The 21,900-nt window shown below is 44.2% G+C and overlaps 3 protein-coding genes across 9 annotated transcripts in view; 1 reads left to right on the forward strand and 2 right to left on the reverse strand.

Annotated features, from left to right (window-relative positions):
• KCNJ5 (potassium inwardly rectifying channel subfamily J member 5) overlaps positions 1 to 19,069 on the reverse strand; it is a 124,524-nt gene extending 105,455 nt beyond the window's left edge. For all 3 annotated transcript variants that reach the window (XM_055728670.1, XM_055728667.1, XM_055728669.1), the window contains exons 1-4: positions 17,328 to 19,069; positions 15,303 to 15,464; positions 13,960 to 14,051; positions 517 to 697 (exon numbers count right to left, since the gene is read on the reverse strand). The gene's annotated coding sequence lies outside the window, so the exon portion shown is untranslated. The remainder of the gene's footprint in view (positions 1 to 516; positions 698 to 13,959; positions 14,052 to 15,302; positions 15,465 to 17,327) is intronic.
• On the forward strand, positions 7,930 to 10,814 carry KCNJ1 (potassium inwardly rectifying channel subfamily J member 1). The gene has a single exon (XM_005437610.3). It carries the CDS (start codon positions 7,930 to 7,932, stop codon positions 9,043 to 9,045), a length of 1,116 nt encoding a protein of 371 aa, XP_005437667.1. The 3' UTR covers positions 9,046 to 10,814.
• A 143-nt stretch (positions 19,070 to 19,212) lies between the features above and the next one.
• The window catches only part of FLI1 (Fli-1 proto-oncogene, ETS transcription factor), an 89,385-nt gene continuing 86,697 nt past the window's right edge, over positions 19,213 to 21,900 (reverse strand). For all 5 annotated transcript variants that reach the window (XM_014278746.3, XM_014278745.3, XM_014278748.3 and 2 more), the window contains one exon: positions 19,213 to 21,790. In XM_014278746.3, the coding sequence (XP_014134221.1) occupies positions 21,261 to 21,790 (530 nt within the window). In that variant the 3' untranslated portion in view covers positions 19,213 to 21,260. The remainder of the gene's footprint in view (positions 21,791 to 21,900) is intronic.

Raw genomic sequence — 21,900 nt, forward strand, 5'->3', positions numbered from 1 at the left:
TCATCCAGGTTAGGTGTTCATTTGCCTTTCCTCCATCTTCCTCAGGTTCACACAGATGGAGTGTTACAGACCTGACCAGCAGTACATGAAATCCTGTCTCTAATGCTGCCTAACCACACAGCAGGTCTAGCAAGGCTGTTGTACTTAATTCTGAGTATTCTTTTACCGTGGCTCTGCTCTGGAGCTGGCATTGACTATTCTCTGTGAACTACTGTGAGAAGACTATATCACAGCAACATTCACTTTTTGCTTTTGTTCCTTTAGCATTGTGCTGAGAGCGCAACTTCATGCTTTTCTTGTGCATCGAGTAAGCAGGAACCTTTTTCCAACCACACTGAAAGCTGTTGCAACACTGCTAAGTGGTTTCTGTCAGCAATCATCCCTGCACCCAGAGCAGGGTCCTTTTTAGGGCAGTAGGAAGCCACTGTCCATTTAAATTTACTGACATTTTGGAAAGAAAGCGTGTATGTGAGCGGAAGGTTTTATACCATGAAGTAATGCTGAGTACTGAGATACCTCGAGGTTAGACGGTGAAGCAGGGTCGGAACTGTCAGTGTTCACGGTTGCCTTTCCCTTTGGTAGGCTGTCTTCTAGCTGTGTCACTGATGCCTGAGTCAGCAGCCTCACAGCCTCTGGGGCTTCTGCAGAAAGCCCTTTCGCCGTACCATGCTGGTGACTGAGACTTGACATTGCCAACCTGTAGGAACAAATTGTGAGTTAATGATTCAACCCCTTAAATGCTTCAGCAGGGAACAACAAAATGAGAGAACGTGCAGAATCGGCTCACATGACTCTGTCCATTTTCCCTGTGACTTTTATGGGTGGTGGTTATGCAGTATTGCCCCCCCGCCCGCATCTTACTTCAGCACAGTTCTTTGGTTGCAGATCGCTTCTGCTCACAGTCACACAGGTGAGAACTTACTACAGTCTGCCTTCCTCACACATTTAGAGCGCAATGCCTTTTTCCGGCAACAGAGAGGAAAAGTAACTACACAAAACCTGCCTTTCTCCTTTAGAAAGCTTCAACAAAAAGCAACATGTTTTATTTTCAAGACTTCTCAGTAAATCAGAATTAATTCTCTTAAAGTAGAATACTAAACCAGCATAACACTGTTGGTGAGCTGCATCCCTAATTTTTCTCTCTTGCAACTGCAACAACACGTCACACACAAGTCCACTGCAATGAGAATTATTTGGGGGGTTTTTGTGACCAAAGAAAAAATCCCAAGACATAATTTGCTTGAGAAATAATTTCTCCCAGAGAGCCACTTCCTATTGAAAATTTCCTGTTTTCAGTGGATACCTAATTGTCTGAAAACAGGAATAGTTTTGTTGGAAAATCCTGCTGTAGAGACAGCTTAGCTCCCAGTTCTCTGCTCTCCAGAGGCAGGATACCCAGCATGACTGCACTTCTCACGATGCTCCCTGAGGTTGCAGGTGATCATCTGCTGCATGGGAATTCTCTGTCAAAGTAGAAGGTGCTATGGGAGATACAATTGTCTCGCCGTGGAATTAGTTTTGCACTGCAAAAATATCAAATAATGATGTTTTCTTTAGTGCTTATGAAGTGATGATTGCCAGAGAGTGCTGGCAAATGCTTTTGTCTAGACAGAGCTATTTTACAAGTGCCACGTTTCTAGTAAGTGGCAGAAAGGGAGTGACTGTGGGCCAGGGCTGGCCTCTCGCCTCCGTGGCACGCAGGGCAGGAGGAAATGCTGCTTCTGGAAATTCACCAAAACCTTCCCGGGGGGGGGGGGTGGGGGGTGTATATGAGATATGTCATTTGCTCTCCAGTCAGCTGAAATCTTTAGAGTCTCTCCCCTACTAAAAGCAGTCATGGATAAATTTTGTGTGCAGCGCTCATTACAATATTATTAATTGCTAACAATGACAGTAATGTCTTTATTGCTGTAAAGCCTTTATTTATACGCCTGAGGTAAGAATTTTAACCTTTCGAGGACCCCAAATGCTCCTAAGCTTTCAGAAAACACGATTTGCTTGAGTCTCTGCTGCTGCAGTGCCTGCGCTTTCATTTATTCATTTGCCTGTGTTCTCAGGAATGAATTATTCCTTCAAGTCAGCTTTCCGGGGGGATGCTGCAGCCTATCTTTTCAAACCATGCATACATGGCATAATGTGAGCAATGTTCCTGGATGCAGATTAGTTGTTTGTTATCACTGAAACCTTATGGAAAGTGTGACTCCAAGGTGCGCTCAAGCAACGCTAGGTCTGCTCAGCAGCAGAACCCCTCAAGCAGCAAACTCTACAAAACATATACAAAGCACAATGAGAAGATCCAGTCTTAAGGCAGAGGGTCAGAAACTCCAGCAGGCTTCCTGAAGTGACTTAGTGCTTTAAGTAACCAACAGCATATATGGGTTGTAGTCTATACATCTCATATATGTCAGAGCATACAGGTTTCCTCTCCTTAAAAATCAGGATTTGGGGGAAACAAGGAAGGGGATTGTACATGTCCTTGTTGTATCGCTGTCGGGGTGGGCTGGGACAATCCTGGTTCACTGAGATTAGAAGATAGAAGGCTAAGACCTCACTCCCCACTATCTAAAGAGGAAAGTTAGGCACTGAAGAGGACTTCTTCATTAAGTACTCGCATAAAGCTGGCTAGAACATACCTGTGTGCATACAGCAATCTGAAGGACATCTGTTCCAAAGAGATTTCATATTCACAGTGGATAATATGAATTAATGCCCAACCCACAGGCAGGTATGTCCCCCTTTGCCTCTCCTGCTGAAAAACTGCAACGGAAAAGGGCAGCTCTTTAACATCTTACAGTAATTCTACTTAGCAAGAGAGAGGGAGAGGCAGGGGATAAGATTCTCTGGTGTATTCACTAGAATTTCCAGTTGGACTTTAGGTAAAACATAGTCAGTTGGATGGGAGCTGTGACGATTCTGAGATCAGCATACTGAGCTAGATTGAAGGATCATATTTCCCACATGGAACCAGCATTTTAGTCAACACTTTGAAGGCACAGCCACTGTGTCCCATGCTCAGACCTGCTATCAGGAATAAACACTCAGTGACGACATTGCCAGGTCCAAGAAGAAAGCTTGCCAGTACCAGCAGGTCCGGTCGCTTCGCTAACATGTCCCTCTGAAAGAAAGTGGGCATGGATGGTGGTATAAATCAGATTCTTTTTTACCTGCGGGGCTAACTGACTGCTTTAGGTGAGCTTATATTCTTGCTATACTTACAATTGATTCAACGGAGGGCTAGCTGTCTTTGGCAGTTCTTGGTTCTGATATTTTGATATAAGCAGCAAGACAGGGAGACAGGATGCTGCAGCTGTCATCCCATCACAACAGGCACGTTCCTGCTCTACCCAGGGCAGCTAGTGAAGGGCAAGTGAGCTGTACTCTCCAGAGGGCTCGGTAGTAAAGCAGCCAGTGGATAATACACCATGAGACTTAAGTGTTATAGTTCACTTTTCTAATAAAAAAGGGTTTTATAAGGTATTAGGAATTGGATATTTCACATACTTTGTTCAGAGAAAATTCAACACAAAGAAAAACACAAAAAGGACTGAAAGAAGATCTGAGTTTTGAAAAGACTTGAACAGGACTGAAAAAAACCTAAATCCTTTAACTCTGTATCCCTCTTTCTTCTACCTAAGCTTCTTAGAACTTCATCTGAATCCATAACAAAGATGTACTTCTATCAAAAGCTGCGGGTTCAGTGGGCTGCTTTTCATTTATGCTGTCTCCCCCTAATGATTCATTTCTACCAATTTTGCTCATCCATCCATTGCTGCGAGGGAAGAAATACGTATGAAGCCACGGAGATCAGAACAGTGAAATAGCAGGTCATGGAACTTTGTTCTTGTCAGGCCCCCACCAAATGTTAAACACCTTCTCCTTCCTTCACTCACTGATCTCCTCAAGTGCTGCACGTGGCTGAGATTAAAGCCATTTCCCTGGATTAATGTGCTCCACACACAGTGTTGCACAAAGGACTTACCCATAAGAACAATTAAAGCGCCTGGTCATTATCCCCCCACACTGAAAATTTTTCAAAACAAAATAATTGAAAGCAAGTCAGAGCAAAGAGAACCACTCAATGACATTTCTGAGTGAGCAGAGGAACTCCAGCTGGTACGTAGCAACCAGGAACTGTAATGATTGTTGTTACCTACTTGCAGGAATGCAGAGAAAGGAAAAGGTAGAAATGCATCTGTTAACAACTAACCTTCTGGGCATTTATCAAATGTTCTGGGTGGAGGGACTGATGGATTAGTTAGGAAAGATCAGGGATTTGAGAATGGAAATCTTAAAGTTTCTGCTTACTCCAGTGATCACAGGGAAGTGGAAACTCCTTGTTTTCATAGCTAACCTTGACATGTCATCTTTATTCATTGAGTACTTTTATTGGTAAATGCCCCTTCGTTTAAGAATACAAGCAGTGCACCTTCTATAAACATATTATGCCTGGGGACAGCAGCAACTTTGCTAACTCCTGCAACAGAGAATTTCACATGCAAGAGACAGCAATACAGCATTTATTTGGGCCCAACAGGAAACATATCCTGGTAAATATTAGCCAAGACGTAGTTGGGTTACCTTTGCCGATTTAAACTGAAACTACTAAATGCTGTTATTATATAACTCGCTTTATATAATCTGCTGTAGACTGTCTGTGGCAGACTCACGGCGTGCTTATACAGGAGGGAGCTTTTCTCCTGCTGAAGCAAATCAACACACTTCAGTTCCGTGTGGGAGCAAGAAAGGTTTGGTGAAGGGAGAATTCCTTTATCATCCTGCCTGAAGAAGGGTGTGATTCTTCTGCCTCTGATCTGCTTGGGGGTAGCTTAGGCAGGGCTTGTAAAACAGTCTCCGAAGAGGCCGTGTAAGATTTAAAGAGGCAGGAAAAGAATGGTAAAGCTGGGGGTCTATCTTCACATTCCCAGTCTGATGACCATGACGCTTAGCTTGCTTTCATCTCTTTTGTGATTATTATTTGTTGAATTGTATGTCCAGATCCTTGGTCAATTTTCCAAAAGTTCCCAGCAAAGGCTGAATCAGACCTACCGAAATTGTGTTAGCAATTTATGACGGCCCCTAGCATGAGAAGAAGGGTAGATTTCTAGTTTCTGGTTTCTAACCAGAATTTTTCTTCAGATTTCTCCCCTTCACATCTACTCACTAGGGTTAGAAGCATATCTGCTGTAGCTCACCTATATCAAAAGTATACGTGTGCAGCTCATGGTGGACAAGGTGAAGCATCCCAGCATTTCACACACTATTCTGGCAATGACAGTCAACGTTCACTGCAGACATTTATTGCAGAAAAGGACAAGATGAATGCCAATGACAGCTGAAGCTGCGTGTTTTTGGTTAGGAGTTAAGTACTGGAAATCTTTGAATAGTGCATTGCACAGGAATATTTTATTCCCACTCAAAGTATGCATTAACATGAACATATTAAAAGTGCGTCAGGAAAATAAAACTTGCGGATTGTTTAGAAAGTGACCTCATTCCCGCCCTTCCTCAGATATGTGCTTAAAGTTTAACTTTTGTCAGCTACATTTGCAACCAATGAATTCAACAGCAAAATTTAAAACAGTGAAAAGCTACATTACAACAAAAAGTGACCTTCATTTTTTTCACCCTAGTTTTAATGAGCAGAGGAGAAAGGTGATTTCAGTCTAGGCGCAGAAAGAAGGCAACTGTATGAGACATGGAAACAAATTAATTCTCAGGGCTGTTGATATAAACAAGGACATCAAATAATAGAATCAATTTCTGACTTTACAAAATGTAATTAATTTGTACTTCGACTCCATCATTGATAATTTAATGTTTTCCCTTTGCTACTGATTATCATATCTAAAGGCATTCTCTGGCCCCTGTAACTATGTCTAATGAAAGGATTTCTGCTTTAGCCAACTAAAACATTAGGCAGCTTCTCTAAGTTAATCTAGACGCCTATAGAGCAAAGGAAAGAGACGTCGCCAAACAGCATTTCTTTCCTGCATAAAACAACTGTGATGACAAGACAAGGGGACCCTCAGAGGTGCATATGCTTCCCTTACTGCCAATTAGGAGTCAGCTGTACAACTAGCATAGGCAATTGTCTAACATTTAAATGGCTGAAGTTACGGGAGACTAATTTCACGCTAACTCACATCAGTGTATCTAATCCATTACATGCCTATGGATTATCCCCATTTTCGATAGATGAAATTAGGGTTTAAGGGAGCTAAACTCTTGCTACAGGTGTTTAAGCACGTTATTAACCCCTGAAATGAAGCAACATTTGGGCCGTCTAAATGACAAAAGTTTAAGCCTAAGCATTTTGCTCCTAGCTGAAAAAGGAAGCCTGGGTAGGACAGTGATATGATGCAGAGTTTCAGGTAAGTGTTGTAGCATCTTTAGCTTGCTTATTAAAAAAAAAAAAAAAAAAAAAAAAAGATCATTCCCAAGGGTTGTTTTAGTGTTGCCTTCTATTGGGAAGAGCAATGCAGCAGTAAAGTAACAGTAGCCAACAGTTACAAAGCCCCCAGAGTCTCCTGATCTGAGGTGCACCCTTCAAGCCCAGGCCCTTCGAAAGAAAACATCACCCCACAGCAGCTGCATTCCCTAGAACATTCAGGATTCTGTGCGGCTGGGACGCCACGTCCTTAGAGACACAGTATATTCAGAACATCCTTTGTGCAAGTCAGCAGTGAGAATGTTTTCCCCTCAAATTCTTAATTTATTTCAGCTGTTTTTAAGCAGTAGCATTTTGCCCCCAAGAAATGTGATTACAGTACACAGTTAAATTTGGCTACATGAGAATAATTTTGCTTAATGAAGGCTAAATAAATAGGCACACATGGGTACACTTCCAGAGCAGGTTAGCACTGTGCACTAATCTAACACATTCTCTCTGGCAGCGAAACACATTTTATGCTTGAAGGGTGATCAACTCTGAAATCAATTATTTCTAAGAACACTCCTAAGTTTGGGGTCAAAATCAGACCCTAGATCTGTCAGCGAACATAGCAGGCAGTCTCTGACTCTACAGTAGATCATCCTCTCCCCATGTCTGCATGTCTGAATAACTCCAAAACTGGGAATTTTCCAAATGTAGGTTGATCCAAATTCCAGTCTGAACACATCTGTAGAATTTTCTCCATCAATGAGTCTTATTCCCTGGGTCTCACTAACATGGTCAATCATAAAGGACAAAATTAATGCGGATGCAGAGCTACACTTCCCCTTAATAATGAATTTCTGAATCTGATCTTTTAGTCTTAGCATTACCTTTGTGGCGAGTAAACACCCATATTCTGTTGCTGCTGAAGTGTAATCTTTTCTTTTATTCTCACCTAAAAGTTCTATTTGAGATGCTTTTCTGATGCCAGAGTTTAAAATCCACACCTTCAAACCCAGCCTATAACTATGCTAAAAATAACTGCATATCTGGCTTAATTATGCCTTCCACATCTTCTCATTTCTTCCAAAATTCACTATCCCAATCACATCCAGGGTATCCTAATGCCGATGCACACACACGTTTGCATAGACAGGCCCCACTTCATCGTCTAAACGGCAGAAAGATCTGCTCAAACCCCAGCCACTCCCCACCACTTTTCCCACCATACGTCCACGATGAAGTTACCTGCTTCTCCATGCCTCGACTTATTCAGCTAAGCGGAGAACAACATTAACAGCTGACTGATTCAAAGTTTACTGAGCAAGCCAAAATGATTGTTTTTTTGCTGGAATGCTCCTAAGGCAAGAAACTGTTAGTTTCCTCATATACTTGCTGGAACTTTTCCCCACCAGCTGAAGGAAAATATGCAAATTATATAACTTTTTCCTAAACAAGTGTCTTGAGATTTCATCAGAACCTACTCCCTGCCTGCAGCTATAAACAAAAATAACGTTTATTATTTCTTACTCTCCAGAACACTGTCAGCAGAGGGAATGTTCAACTACCTCCGGAAACGCTTTACCAGCCACATCAGAGAACGCAGCCGGCGAAGAGCAAGGCTTGTCTCTAAAGATGGAAGGTGTAACATAGAGTTTGGCAATGTAGAACAGTCAAGGTTTGTCTTTTTGATTGATATATGGACAACTATCCTGGATCTCAGATGGAGATACAAAATGACTATCTTCATTTCAGCGTTTTTGGGCAGCTGGTTTCTATTTGGTCTCCTCTGGTATGTCGTGGCATACATACACAAAGATCTTCCAGAATTCAATCCTTCCATAAATCACACCCCCTGTGTTGAGAATATCAATGGCCTGACTTCAGCTTTCCTGTTCTCCTTGGAGACCCAGGTCACCATCGGTTATGGCTTCAGATGTGTCACAGAACAATGTGCCACTGCCATTTTCCTGCTCATCTTCCAGTCCATCCTAGGAGTAATCATCAATTCTTTTATGTGTGGTGCCATCTTGGCCAAGATATCAAGGTCCAAAAACCGGGCTAAGACCATCACCTTCAGCAAGAATGCTGTCATCAGCAAACGTGGTGGGAAGCTCTGCCTCCTTATTCGGGTGGCAAACCTCAGGAAGAGTCTGCTGATTGGGAGTCACATCTACGGAAAACTGCTGAAGACCACCATCACCCCAGAAGGAGAGACAATCATTTTGGACCAGGTCAACATAGAATTTGTAGTTGATGCTGGCAACGAGAATCTCTTTTTCATTTCCCCACTAACTATTTATCATATCATAGATAAGAACAGCCCGTTCTTCCACATGGCAGCAGAAACCATTCTGCAGCAAGATTTTGAACTGGTGGTGTTTTTAGATGGCACTGTTGAAGCCACTAGCGCTACCTGTCAAGTGAGGACATCCTACATCCCAGAAGAGGTGCTCTGGGGTTATCGCTTTGCTCCCATTGTGTCCAAGACCAAAGAAGGGAAATACAGAGTGGACTTCCAGAACTTCAGCAAGACAGTGGCTGTGGAGACTCCCCACTGTGCCTTCTGTCTCTACAATGAGAAAGAAACTAAAGCCAAAGAGAAGAAAGGTTATGACAATCCTGGGTTTGTCTTGTCAGAAGTTAGTGAAACCAGTGACACAAAAATGTAGTTCCAGATATACATGGGACTGAATCTTTTTTCATAATGAATTCAATCTTGAGAGGATTAATAACTTAGTAAAACAAAAAAGAAACGAGTTTGGTTTTACTCTAAAACAGCATTTCTCTTCTCAAAAGCCTCGAATCAAAGAGGAACAGAATACCGGTGATCTCCAGAACACTATTTAACTCCACTATATATATTTCATAGAATTTATATTTTTATACCTATGGGACATTTTATGAAGCTGCTACGTTGGAATGTCCAACTCACTTAAATTCCCAGAGGCGTGCAAGTCTGTTAAAAAGCCTGAAAAGATGGAGAGGAGCTTTTGGGTATGTTAAAGGTACACAGCTGTTGCAGTAAGAACACGAAAAGGGGAGATAGAAGGCAAAGCTAAAGAAACCTGAGGGACTTGGGAGCCAAAAATGTAAAAAAAAAAAAAAAAAAAGGTACATTTCCGGTTGCGGGTTGCCAAAGTCACCTCTGAAAGTGGACTCTCTGGCTCTGGAACACTTGAGCACTTTTGAACACTTTGAAACAATTCCTTCTTTCTTTGAGCTGGTATATCTACAGAAATGGAGCATTAAGGGATGGTACATGCTTAGGAAGCTAGACAAGACAAAGCTTGGGCCATCCTGCTGCATCTAGAACTCTGTAAAATATGACTTTAACCTGTGAAAGCCTTTGATTCCTTTCAGGGAAAAACAGCCAAATGGAAATGGAAAGTGAAAAAACAAGGAGAAGCAGACCCCCACTATGGGAGAAGAGGAATTTTGCAGCTTATTCCTAACTGTCTCACCCTTCAGATACTCTTCTTTCCACTTCCCCAGGAGCTGGCTACCTGTGAAATGAGGTAACATCTGAAGACAACTGTCCAGAAAGGTAAGCCACTGTGGGAAGATGAAGAACAAACTGCTTCACACTGGGCAGAAAAGCAATCCACTGGGAGAAGAGAGGAATTTCCCAGCTCTAGATGTATCCTTCAAAAAAATCCACAACGCAAACACATATTACCTTTTCCTTTAAAGCATGAAGGTCTTGTTAAATTAAAAACACAGCACAGGAGCCTCCCACCAAGAGCAGGCTTGAGATTTAGTTCCAAACCGTTCATCTCACCCCAGCAAAATGTGCATCCCTACAGGAAACAAGTTCTGCTCAGTGGTAGCTGAGTAGTGGTGGACATTTTCCGGGTATGATTGTTGTCATTTAAGTTTCAAATGCAACAAGAAGCTTCAATAATTTTTTGGTGACTTTCTGCTTCCTCACAGCCTTTTTTCCTCCCAAACAGCTCTTTTGCTGAGAGTTCAAGTGGCAGTCCAAAGAGAGAGGTTTTTTGGAACTCTTCCTAGTGGTGTAATTCAGCTCATCTATTTTCAACACTGTGGCAAAATGGAAGCATCTTTTTAAAAGCTGCTGGACTGGTTTTAAAAGAAGAGTAGAATTAAGCTGGTCAAATGATGAAAAACAATGTTATTTTGCAAATGAACATAGTTTGAGTATGGAAACCAAACTCTGGGAACCAAGAATGTTCAGGTCTCAGTCCCAGTGTAGTATCAACCCCTTCGCTGGTTCAGAACAAATCACTTTAGTATGTATCTCAGATTTGCCATCTGTAACACGGGACATAAAGTACTTACACTGTACAGAGAACAATGTTATGAACAATTATGTCACTAAAGCACTTTAAAAGCCAGTTCTCAACTGCCTCAATCTTTTCCTCCCGTCAATGCACCACCGTTACACCCTTCTTCACTTCTAGTTGGAAAGGTCAGCACAGAAAGTTCTGTTCTCATCACACATCAGTATTAGTAAAAATGGCTGAACGATGGCCAGAACCGTGGAACGCTAGAACCGCCAGCCGAAACCTTCACGGTAATTCACAGATATTACCCAATATTTTAAGTGTACTATTTCTGCAACCTTGACAAATTAAAATTGTCAACTGTAAAAATATTTTTATGGTCCCAATCACCAGAGCATCTGATCCTCTCCAGCCACTAGAGCATCACAAATTGTCTGCTTGGGAGGACAGTTGTTTTGTGCCCGGCGCTGAACGGCACACCAAAGCACCAACAGCGAGTGATTAGTGGCCATCCACAGAAATCTAGGAGGGAGTGGGGAAGTGAAATGAAGGCTCAAGAGTCCCAGGTTTTCTGAACCAAAAGACTACTCTGCTGCTCAGTCCTTCCTTTCATAGTTGCTGCTACATTTCCTTTATAGGCTTCCTGTACAGTTGCCCTGTGTGTAATTTCCCTAGAAAGCAGCACTGTCTGTATTTTAAGCTTACAAGTTATACTTCTTACTCCTGGGAGAAGAGATGCACTAAATACACAATAGAAGTAGAAAGATCGTCTTCACTGTACAAAAAAAGCAGGTCAATAGGAAATCCATTTAAAAGGTCAAACCCAGCTATGCAATGAGGAGACTGGAAAAATTCCTATTTTTTTTAAAAAAAATCTTTAAGCTTTAATCTTTTTCTTTTCTTTAAGGCGGTTTGGGATACTTCAGTGTCTGTCCAAGAGCTGATGTATATCCTCTAAAGTTTAAAGGGCCCCTAAACAACACACTTTCAGGCACTGCTCTTGGAAAGCCATCTCAAAATCCTAAACCTCCAGGTGCTTCGTGACACAGCTTTTTAACTTTTTACCTCATGCCTCTGCAGCACAAGTGTGAGGAGGTGTTATGCCATGCCTAGAAGTAGTAAGCACTACCACAACTCAAAGAGAAGATACTGGACCTCACTGCAAGGATGATCACCTGTTGTTCACACGATGCTGGCAGCTACACCTGCCTCTAAAAGCGAGCTGTGCTGCCTGCACTAAGTGAAGGGTGACTGTTCCTTTGCATGTTTTGGTGCTACAGCGTGGGGACTGGCTACTCCACAAGCAAAGAAGATACGAGAGGGACATATCCAAAGTTGACAGGGCCATGGCTGAGCTATCAAGCTTAGAGGGGGATCATACTGGGACCTAAATGGGAATCTCAGGCTGAAACCCTCCTCCCCTGCTGATTGTCACTTCAGGAAGTGCCTGCCAGCCATGCAGCAAGCAGGAGATAGAGCACTGTAGTCAGAGCCCAGCAGCAGGAGAACAATGAGTGGAATTTCCTCTTTCTGTCCAGAGAGGGCTGTTTGTCACCAGAGAGATAAAGGCCCAGGGCAGGGAAAAAGGGTTATCGGGAGACACGCTGCACACTGTGCCACTCAGGACAGACTCCATAGGAAATCTATTTTGGGGGCTGTCACCCCTACTGCCATTAAAAGAAAGTTCAGTTAAAAGGATGAAAATAAATTTAATCTTGCTGAGCAGAAGTGACTGGAGGGAACCACAGACCTGATACTGGAAAACGAGACTGGTTTCTTTACCCGTGACATAGTTTCATTTTTACATCCCCATATAACTCCACTCGAGCCTTATGATTCTCTTCTCCTTCCCTGTCCATCCAGCCTGCAGGCTGCCCATACTGTCACAACAACAAGTAGTCCCCTCCACAAAGTGGAACATGCTGTGGAGACCAACAGCCCAGTCAACATAAAGCAAAGGACTGAAGAGGAAGTCATGTCTCTTCAGGACAAGAAATCAGCCCATGTACTTATTGCTGAATGAAGGCCTAAAGGACTTAGCTGTGAAAGTGTTAGCCAGCCAGCTAGGCTTGGGAATAACGTGTCTGCACTAAACTTAATTTATCCTCTCATTTCACAAACAACATGTTTCTTCTACTGTATTTATTTTAAACATTCGTTCAAGCTGTGCATAATATTTCAATCATTTTGAAATAGTTTTACCCTCCTGCTGGCAAATGAATAAGGCATCCTGCTGACTGCTGGAGAAAGGGCCATGAATTAAAATAACTGCTTTTAGTAAACTGACATGTGCTAGTTAGCTGTTCTCCACACACTCTTTGGTAGTAACGGGTGAAAAGAGACCCCTAAATAACAGTAAGAAAAAAACCAAACCCTGGCAAACTGTTTAGATACTCATACTGACTTGTGTTGTTGGAATGTGGCAGACCACTGCTAACTAGCTCACAGCAACTGCCTGGATAACTTCTGCGTGTACACATTCCCTTGTAAACTCAACTACTCACCCATAAACAAGTCAGCAGTGTGCAAAGCCCTAACACAAAGCAAGAGCAGCTGAGGTGTCACATCCTCTTCTCTCTCCCCAGGCAGCAAACTGATGTGGTTAGACTTCCCTTTTATTTTGCCCCCTTCAATTCACCCCCGCCTTGAACTGTCATGGTGCTGGCCCGGTTCCTGTTCCCCACACAAGTAGGGAGAAACCACAGCACAACACAAGGAATGTGAGCAGAGTCCCCGCTGCGGCAGGGGCAGGGGAAGCTGAGCAAGTTCCTAAACCCCTTGGTGAATCTGTGCCTACAGCTTCTTGCTGCAGCCTGGAGAACCTCCATGACACCACCAGCAGCAGCCCTAAAAACATAACCTAAAAACATAACCCTGTGATGACGCCACTGCAACAAGAGTGAGGGAAGCTGAAGCCCTCTCTCCGTGCTGCTAGAATACACAATATTTGTTTCCTGAGGCCAAGCTGACATTCCTGTGGTGGAAGCATCTGCCTGGGGAAAGCTTATGACTTTAACAAACACACTGCTGCGCAAGACGGACATAAATTCTCCCTGTTTCAGGGAGATCGACAAGGAAGGGGAGGCTGGAAATGAGGCAATTTCACTTCGTGTCTCGATTTGCACGCCTCTAGCCAGATTTAAGCGTGGAAAGAATTGAAGCCCTTGCTCTCCGGGGTGACCACATCCCAAGCGAGCTCTTCAGAGACAAAAGTTACCGCGTTATTCTGGTTACGCCAACCCACCACAGAGGCAGGCTAGGATCTCAGAGAGATCTCAGAGAGATCGAGCGATCCCCTACCTGCCTTCTGCCTTGCTGCCGCTGGATGGCATCCCTTACCTCCAGATCAACCGCTCCGGCCTCCGCGTAAGCAGCAACCCTGAACTTCGCATTGGCAGCGCAGCAAGCTTCACAGCGCGAACCGTGGCAATCTTGAAAGAGCAAAGCAAGAATTTATTGGGACTGTTCCTTATTTTATTACACAAAGTTTAATGCATTTAGTGACTTGGTTTTGGCATGAGCCTCTGCGAGCTGGATATATTTAGCCACTTCACAGAAGTGTCGGGAGACTTAATTCACTGCAATGAATTCAGAGGTGATGTGTAAGTGGAGGGCTGGGGGCCGTAAACATCGTGTCTGCAGTGGCATCTAAAAGCGCCCTTAACAGTCTGCAGTGTGTGTGGGGGGGGTTGTAACAGTGAGGCTGGGTCTGGGGAGACCTATATTCCTCAGGCAAGGAATTGCTAGGCAGTTCCTTATTCCTGTACTGTAACTTCAGGCAAGTCACTGCTCCCTGCTTTGAGCCTCAGTTTCCCCAAGCTGTTAAAAAAGCAACACCACGGGCCACCTCGGGAAAGCTTTGACTTCCAGCTCCGCGTTAGTTTCGCAACAGTGGCCAAAAGCGCCTGTTCTGCTGAGCCCCCCCTCTGGCCTGGGAACGTTCCTGGCACATTGCAGAGCCTGCAGAAAGGCACGCAAAGGAGCCACCGCCGCGGTGTTTGTAAAGCCCTTATATCGCTCCATAGCATCGAGGAGCCCAAACTACGTCCCTTTGTGCTCCCGTGCCAGGAGCTTGGCGACCACCACCAGAGGATGCTCAGCCCGGTAATCCCCACGGGGCTGCCTCCGAACACCGCGAGGGCAGCCCCGCAGCCCCCCCTCCCCCCGCCTTGTGCGGTTTCCACACAGGCCCAGCGCATCCAGCGCGCCCCACGCCGCAGAACCACCGCGGGTGGCGGCCGGGGCGCGACCCCCTCGGCTCGGGGGAGGGACCCCCGAAGGGACCAGCCACCCCCGGCACGGTGCTGGGGGCGGCGGGGGCCGGGAACCCCGCGGCAGGTGCGCCTCGGGGGCGACAGCACGGTCGGGGGTGCCGGGACCCCCGTGCCCGAGGAGCCGGCGGCCCCGCCGCGGGGGAGGGGAGGGGGGCTGCCGGGCGGCTCCAGCAGCCCCGCGCTTCCAGCCACGGAGCTTTAGGGAAAGGTTTAACAACGCCCCCCCCCCAGCAGCACCGACCCTCAACAGAAAGAGAAAAACTCTCAATCGTTTTAACTTCACGCTGCGGTGTATTCGCTCGAGGGGGGTGGAGAGCCTAAATGTGGGGGGGGTGGGGGTGGGGGTGTCAGGCTGCTGTGGGTGCCACCTGCCCGCAGCAGCAGCAGGGACACGCGTGGCGAACCCACCTCGTGCTCCCGTGGGGGCCGGAGGGGCGCACCGCACCCGTGGGCTGCTGCAGGGAGACCCCTTCGCCGGGGAGGTGAAGGAGATCCAGCAGCAGACTTTACAGCTCCGGGAGGCAGAAAGTAAAGGAAGAGCCAAAGCAAACAACAAGTTTGCAGCAGTTCCTGGAAAGGAAGAAGCAAGGTCTTGTGCTGAGATCGCTGCGCATCAAACCGCCACAGACCCTGGGCCGTGCCTCCTCCTGTAGCAACTGCAGCTTAAAAACAAGAAATCGGGATCTTCACCCCTTGCTGCCTGCTCCTAGGCGAGGAGCAGCCAGGTCCTCCCTGCCGAGAAAACCTCCCCTGCCCCACGCCCTCCCTGCTTCTTTGCTGCAGCTCTTTATGCCGGCCGAGGTGGTTGCCCAGCTGCAACCAGTGCGGGCCACCAGTACCACACCTGCCCGCAGCGAGCCCCGCTCCCTCCCCACCGCCCGGCTGCACCGCTGATGGGGGGACCTGGCGGCGCTGGCCTCCAAACGGCTTTTCTTTCTTCTTTTTTTTTTTAGTGGGCTTGGGTTCGGGGTCTGTTTGCTACTCTTGTAGCCTGAAGACCTGAATTTTGCCAAGGATCCCTAACTCTCCTCTGATAAAATGGAAGCATCTGAGCTTTGCATGCAGGGATTTCTGCATCCGTAGATGAAAAAATCATAACACACAAGCTCAAGTACATGTTACATGTCATTCTGTCCATGACCTTAGTCAGAGGTCTCTTAATTCTTTTCTAATACAATAGCAAACTCTTGAGCTTTATTTGCAATGAGTTTTGCTTTTACAGATGAAAATCATAATATATATGTTTCGCTAGGTATTGTGCAAAAGTATACAAATAGGGTCTTTGAAGTGAATTTATAAACCCCAGCCCCCGACATGCCTCTAGACTACAGCTCTAATTAACACCAAATGCAGCAACACTCAGTTTGATGTGGGAGAACCCAGTTTGTTAGGAAGCGGGCTGAAGTCTAACAAACTAATTTCACAGAGGTCATTAAAAATACTGTATCAGCACAGCAAAGCAGCCTGTAAAAAAAAATCTATTATTGGAGTAGTATAATAAAGTAAAGCTGGCTCCTTTAACCCAGAATTTACAGACCAATGGCTCTTTTCTTGATAGTAGGGGTGGGAAACAGCAGCTGGGTTCATCAGTGCTCTTAATTCAAAACTCCAGGCATGGTCGTTTACTGTCATTGTGGATGGTAAGCATGAGTATGAAATATTGCCAGACAAGTCCAGCTTCACATCAAATATTCACACCAACAGAACCTATGGCAAATTTCCCACGTATTTAACGTCTCGTTGGACTGGAGCATGCTTGTTGGGCAGTGGTATGAGAAATACTTCCTTCTCTTTACTAACGGGAAGGGCTCAGCACGGGGAAATCCCTCTCCCTTGCAATAGTATTAGGTGCGTGTTGGAAATCTGGAGTTGTTTGGAAATTCATCCTCAGGGTTGAAATACAAGTCTTAGGTATATGAAAGCAGTAAGCCACTTGTGTACACAGAGGATGGGTTCTGGCATGCGAGGATTATAGACAGGAGTAATCTCAGATGCTTGACACTAGAAGGATTTGGCATCTCCTCATTTAAGGCACCTAACGAGTGTTTAAGTTGGGAGCTCCATCCTCTAGGCTTTAAGCCGTAGTGGGGATAAAAAGCCCTCTTCAAAATATGGTTAAAAGCAGGTTCTAAACCTGTTGTCTGTAGTTAAGCAGCAAGAATATCTTCTTGTTCTCCCCCTCTCTGACAGACAGAGACTGAGGCAGGAACATCTCAAATAGGGAAAAACATCACAAAGGTCCCAGCTAAAGGAGCTGGAACTCTGATTCTACTTAATATACAAGTTGCAATATCTACTTACAGAAGGTGAAATGTAAAGCTAATTCTAGTTCGGCGTATTTAAGCTAGAACCCATTCAGTGTTTTTGGAGTTAGGGAGCAGAACAGAAGTACTGGGTGAATACTAGATCGCTAGAAATAAATAGCTAAATTACCACTGATTTCAATGGGAGCTGGGTTTCCTGATGAGGTCTGAATTCTGAACTTCGCAGCAGAGAAGATGTTCTGCTATCCCTGTTGACTCACAGCTCACGACCATGTGATCCCAACCATCTGTTTGGTAAACTTTCTGATTAAAGCCTGAAATACTTGAATCTCATCTGCCTTGTCCTCCTGGGAAAAGCAAAAAGTAGCATTAGTACTGTCAAGTTCCTTGTTTATTTTCTTGCAGTGTGTCCCAGAAGCTGGAAATCCCCCAGTTATCACCCCCAGAGCTTCCAACATGACAAAGTTAGGCTGATATTGGGGGTTACAAATGGGCTACTCCGATTTGTATGTTATTACTTGTTCTTTACCCGAGGACTGTAAATTATTAAGATCTTACGAAAAGGCTAAAGGTGCCTGCAAAGTCCCTCGCCAGTCTGAGGTGCCTGGCATACTGTTATGAGACCTCTTTATTCCACAGAAATGCAGCCTGCAGTGGGCAGCAAACTCTATCTAAAGCTAAATATTAGCACAGACTAGCAAAGGTTAATATCAGCAAGTACCCTGAAGAGAAGGACAAAAGGAGGCAGAAAGGACCTGAGCTGTGGATGCCGCTGATCACCTTCCATCTCAGTCTGGGCTCCTCTGAGATGTTGCAAGTTGGACAGCCAGAAACAGATGCTTCTTAAATTGTTGGTTGTTTTCCAAAGTCTTTTTTTCACCAAGGATCCTGCTGGTCAAATTTTGCTATCAAAGACATCTTTGCACTCTGATAACCTTCATATTCTGCCTTTAGATGTTTTTGTGCAATCTCAGCCTTCAGATTTTCCTATTACTGGCAACCGGGCAGGCACACTGTATTAAAAGAAAATACTTGATATTTCTATTGATAATGCATAGCCAGAATGAATCTGGATAATGCTAAAGTGAAAAACAATAGAGATAAGCAACAAAACACTCACTCTTATGACTAAATTGAGCGACTGCGGTTAAATACACAAAAGGAACAGCTCTGCGGTGGTTGAACACACTAACATCGCTCTTTTTCAGAGCGCAGGCTCGCTAATCAAGCCAGTGGAAGCTATTGTACCAGAACCTTAGCAACAAACGGTTGTGCGCGGAGGAAGGAAATGGTGTACTTGTGCAGTTATGTATTTCTAAGGGTTTATCAAATCGGCAGAAATATCAAGCTATCTCTCAGGACCACCATGTGTCTGCAAAAATACAGGAAGTGCCTTTGCCTGACCTTTATACACAATCAGAAGATTCCTTGGCAGTGCTTGTTTTTGCAGCCTCTTACTCCGTCTCAGGAATGCTTTGGAGCACTGGCTTTCCCTGGGGTTTGGGAATAGGTGAGAAACATGAGCAGGCAAGCAGGCTGGTAATACATACAGCATTGTACATATACATTCTGTCAGACTCCTTGAGCACCCCGAAGAGCAAACGGACCGAGATGACTGTTAGGTCAGTCATGGCTCTTGCGGGGAGGCTGTGTGTCCTGGCACTCGGCACAGTGCTGCGAGCCCATCACCGGGGCACCCGGCCAGGGTCTGCTCCCAGCTCTGCCACCGGCCTCAGGCGGGACACGTCACCTCCTCCAGCTCTGGCTGCTCTGCCACTTTCTCTCTCTCTCTCTCTCTTTCCATGGACAAAAGATGGAGCCTAGGTTTCTGATTTAGACACTTCAATAACTAAATTGGGTATGATAAATACTGGCTCCAGAGACAGAAATTTTCTGGAATAAGAGGTTGATATTGTTTTGTAGTGATAAGGATTGATTGCCACTACTATGGAGCTGCTTTGTTTTCCTTTTTAGCTAAATCAAATTTAGAGGCAAAGTTCATGCTTTATCTGAAGGTATGAGAGGGGAGGGAGAGAGTGGGACAATATGATGCCTTAGAGAAGAAAACCACCATTTATTTTGTCACATCTTTTTACATCATCCTCTTCTTACAACAGTTTCATTGTAACACTTAATACATTTTTTAAAAAAACCAAGATAGCTTGCAAAATTATATATATTTTAATATCCAAAAAGTACATTGCATATATATAGTAGCAAAAGCCCCACTTCCATGGGTAATTTCTTCATACTTAAATTTTGCGATTATTGCAGTAACATTACTTATAAACATCCCGAAAGCACTAAGACCTAAACTGGTTAGCTTGATCTTATTTCTCCATTTTGTTAAATAATGGCATCAGTGCTTCTGTTTAAAGTTATGAGCAGACTATAATGTTCTGGTTTCAGGCGCTCATCCTGCAATCAGATGCACATGGACCAAATCTTGCACCCACGCAGAGTCCCAGAGGTTATGTCTAGACTAGATATTTGTGATCCTGTTAATTGGTTGCCGGTTAATACAAGTTAGCTAATAGCTTGTACATGTAAGTCTCACACACACACACACACACAGACATCTGTTCTAAAACACAAATGCTTGTGTTTTACCCTTCTGTTTATGGCACCAAACCACCATTTGTGGATCATCAAATTAACATGTGCAAAATCAGAGAAGGCTGAGAATTTTTGGATGTTTAGAATTTCAATGAAAACCCCTAGCGAAAATTTTCGCAAAGATATTGCAAGAAGTAGTTGATAATTTTAGCTATGAAGTGGTTAAGATCTTTCCAAAGTTCAAGATTTTGGTGATAAATATAACAAAATATTTAAATATTTCCTTTAAAATGCTGGTGCATGTTTTCAATCAGCTTCAATGCAAACATGTTAGCTAAGTGGAGTTAATTTGCAGACTACTATGACAGAGTAATACAAGAAAACACTACTCTAGACAAACCCAGGGAAATCTGGAAGGTGTCTGGCTACTTTGGGGGTCAATTATGGATCCAATTGCAGGATCCAGGCTATCTCCAACAGATACATTACTCATGTCTTATTTTTTATTATTTTTTTTTTTAGCAAAAAGTACAAAGCCCAAATGTACAGATTGAAAAGATGTACAAATTACATTAAAAACAAAACAAAACAAAACAAAAACAACCCACAAACAACTGAGCTGATAGTAAAAAACAAACCTGCATTTGTGACCGAGGTCAACTCGTTTTAATTAATCTTTCTTTTAAAACTGTGAGATATAGGGAAAAATAACTCTGCATAATTTATACAGTAATTTGCCTTCTGATTTGTTGACCCTTTGGATGACGGTCTGACAAACGCACAGCGTTCGCGAATCGGTACGTGTAGCGATCCCTAAGGCTCTGGCAGAGCTCAGGGGCCTGCTGTCATTTAGTTTACTTCACTTTTGCTTTCAAGGAATGTCTGTGCTTGACATTTTGTTCTGGTTTCTGATGTCTCTGGAGTTAATACACAGTCTACTGAAGTTGTACACTCTAGAAAAGTTCCTTCAATGCCCTTTACTTCTTAGAATATACATGTACATATATATATATGAATATATATATATTTAATTTCCAGTTGGGTGAAAATCCTCATCTGCCTTAAAGCTAAGATTCCAGTTGCGGTCCCCTGCAGCCCAATGTCCTCCGCTTAATGGTCAAATTGCCCACCCTCTCCACAGTGAGAAAAAACCCCATGTAGTCATATTTTCCTACGACCCACAGTTGGATCTATGTCTTGTCAACAGCCTTTGAATCCTTAAAAATTTCTCTCATCAAAAAGCTAATAATCATTCCAGGTAATGGTGAACAATCTTCATAGTCAATTCCTACAGAGGACATAAGCGTTAAAAACCAAAGAAAATGCAGAGTACTGGCCCAAAGAAGCATCCATCTCTCAGTTCAAGACACAAGAGGCAAAGTTACAAAAGTAAAAGGTTTGATCCAGTAATAACCAATATCCAGTTTTAATTCTTCCCCAGAAAGGCCACAATTATCCATTAGGGTCCCCCAAAAAACCACAAAAATCCCAGAAGTAAAGAAAAAGTCCAACCAGATTGATAAAGGCCACTTGAAGATAAAAGCATCTAGTAATAGCTGCCCAAGTGTGGTGATACATGGGCATTGGGATGGCGAGGGACATTGGGGTTTGGATAAATGCTTCCTGCAGGGGAGGTCCAATAAGGTGAGGCTGCTCCAAAGAAACTGGATGATGTGACAGGCATAGAAGAAGGGTGCGGGGGTACAAAGTTCACCTTCTGCTGATGGGCATGGTAAGACGGCATGTAGGAGAGATCTGATGGATACTTGTACATTGATGATTCAGTGGGATGAGGCTGAAGAGCCTGGGCAATGCCATGAAAGTCAAATTTGTAGGCATACCTTTTGCCATGCACTTTGGTCATAATGTTCTTATCGTAGTAGTATCGGAGGGCTCGGCTCAGCTTGTCGTAATTCATGTTGGGCTTGCTTTTGCGTTCTCCCCAGCGCCGTGCCACTTCATCAGGGTCCGTCATCTTGAATTCCCCATTGGTCCCTTCCCATGTGATACAGCTGGCGTTGGAACTGTCTGACAGCAACTCGAGAAGGAACTGCCACAGTTGGATCTGCCCGCTCCCTGCGAGAAGCAAGCCAAAGAGGAAAGGAAATGACATTGTGTTTCCTGCTTAAAAGCAAAGACAAAGGCAGGAAACAGAAGGACTATCTCGATCTTTACTGGGAACTGCT

The sequence above is a fragment of the Falco cherrug genome, chromosome 17 (assembly GCF_023634085.1).
Source record: "Falco cherrug isolate bFalChe1 chromosome 17, bFalChe1.pri, whole genome shotgun sequence".
Lineage (NCBI taxonomy): Eukaryota > Metazoa > Chordata > Aves > Falconiformes > Falconidae > Falco > Falco cherrug.

What these genes read in the sequence shown, in the direction of transcription:
- KCNJ1 (XM_005437610.3), top strand. Translation starts at nt 7,930, where the DNA reads ATGTTCAACTACCTCCGGAAACGCTTTACCAGCCACATCAGAGAACGC.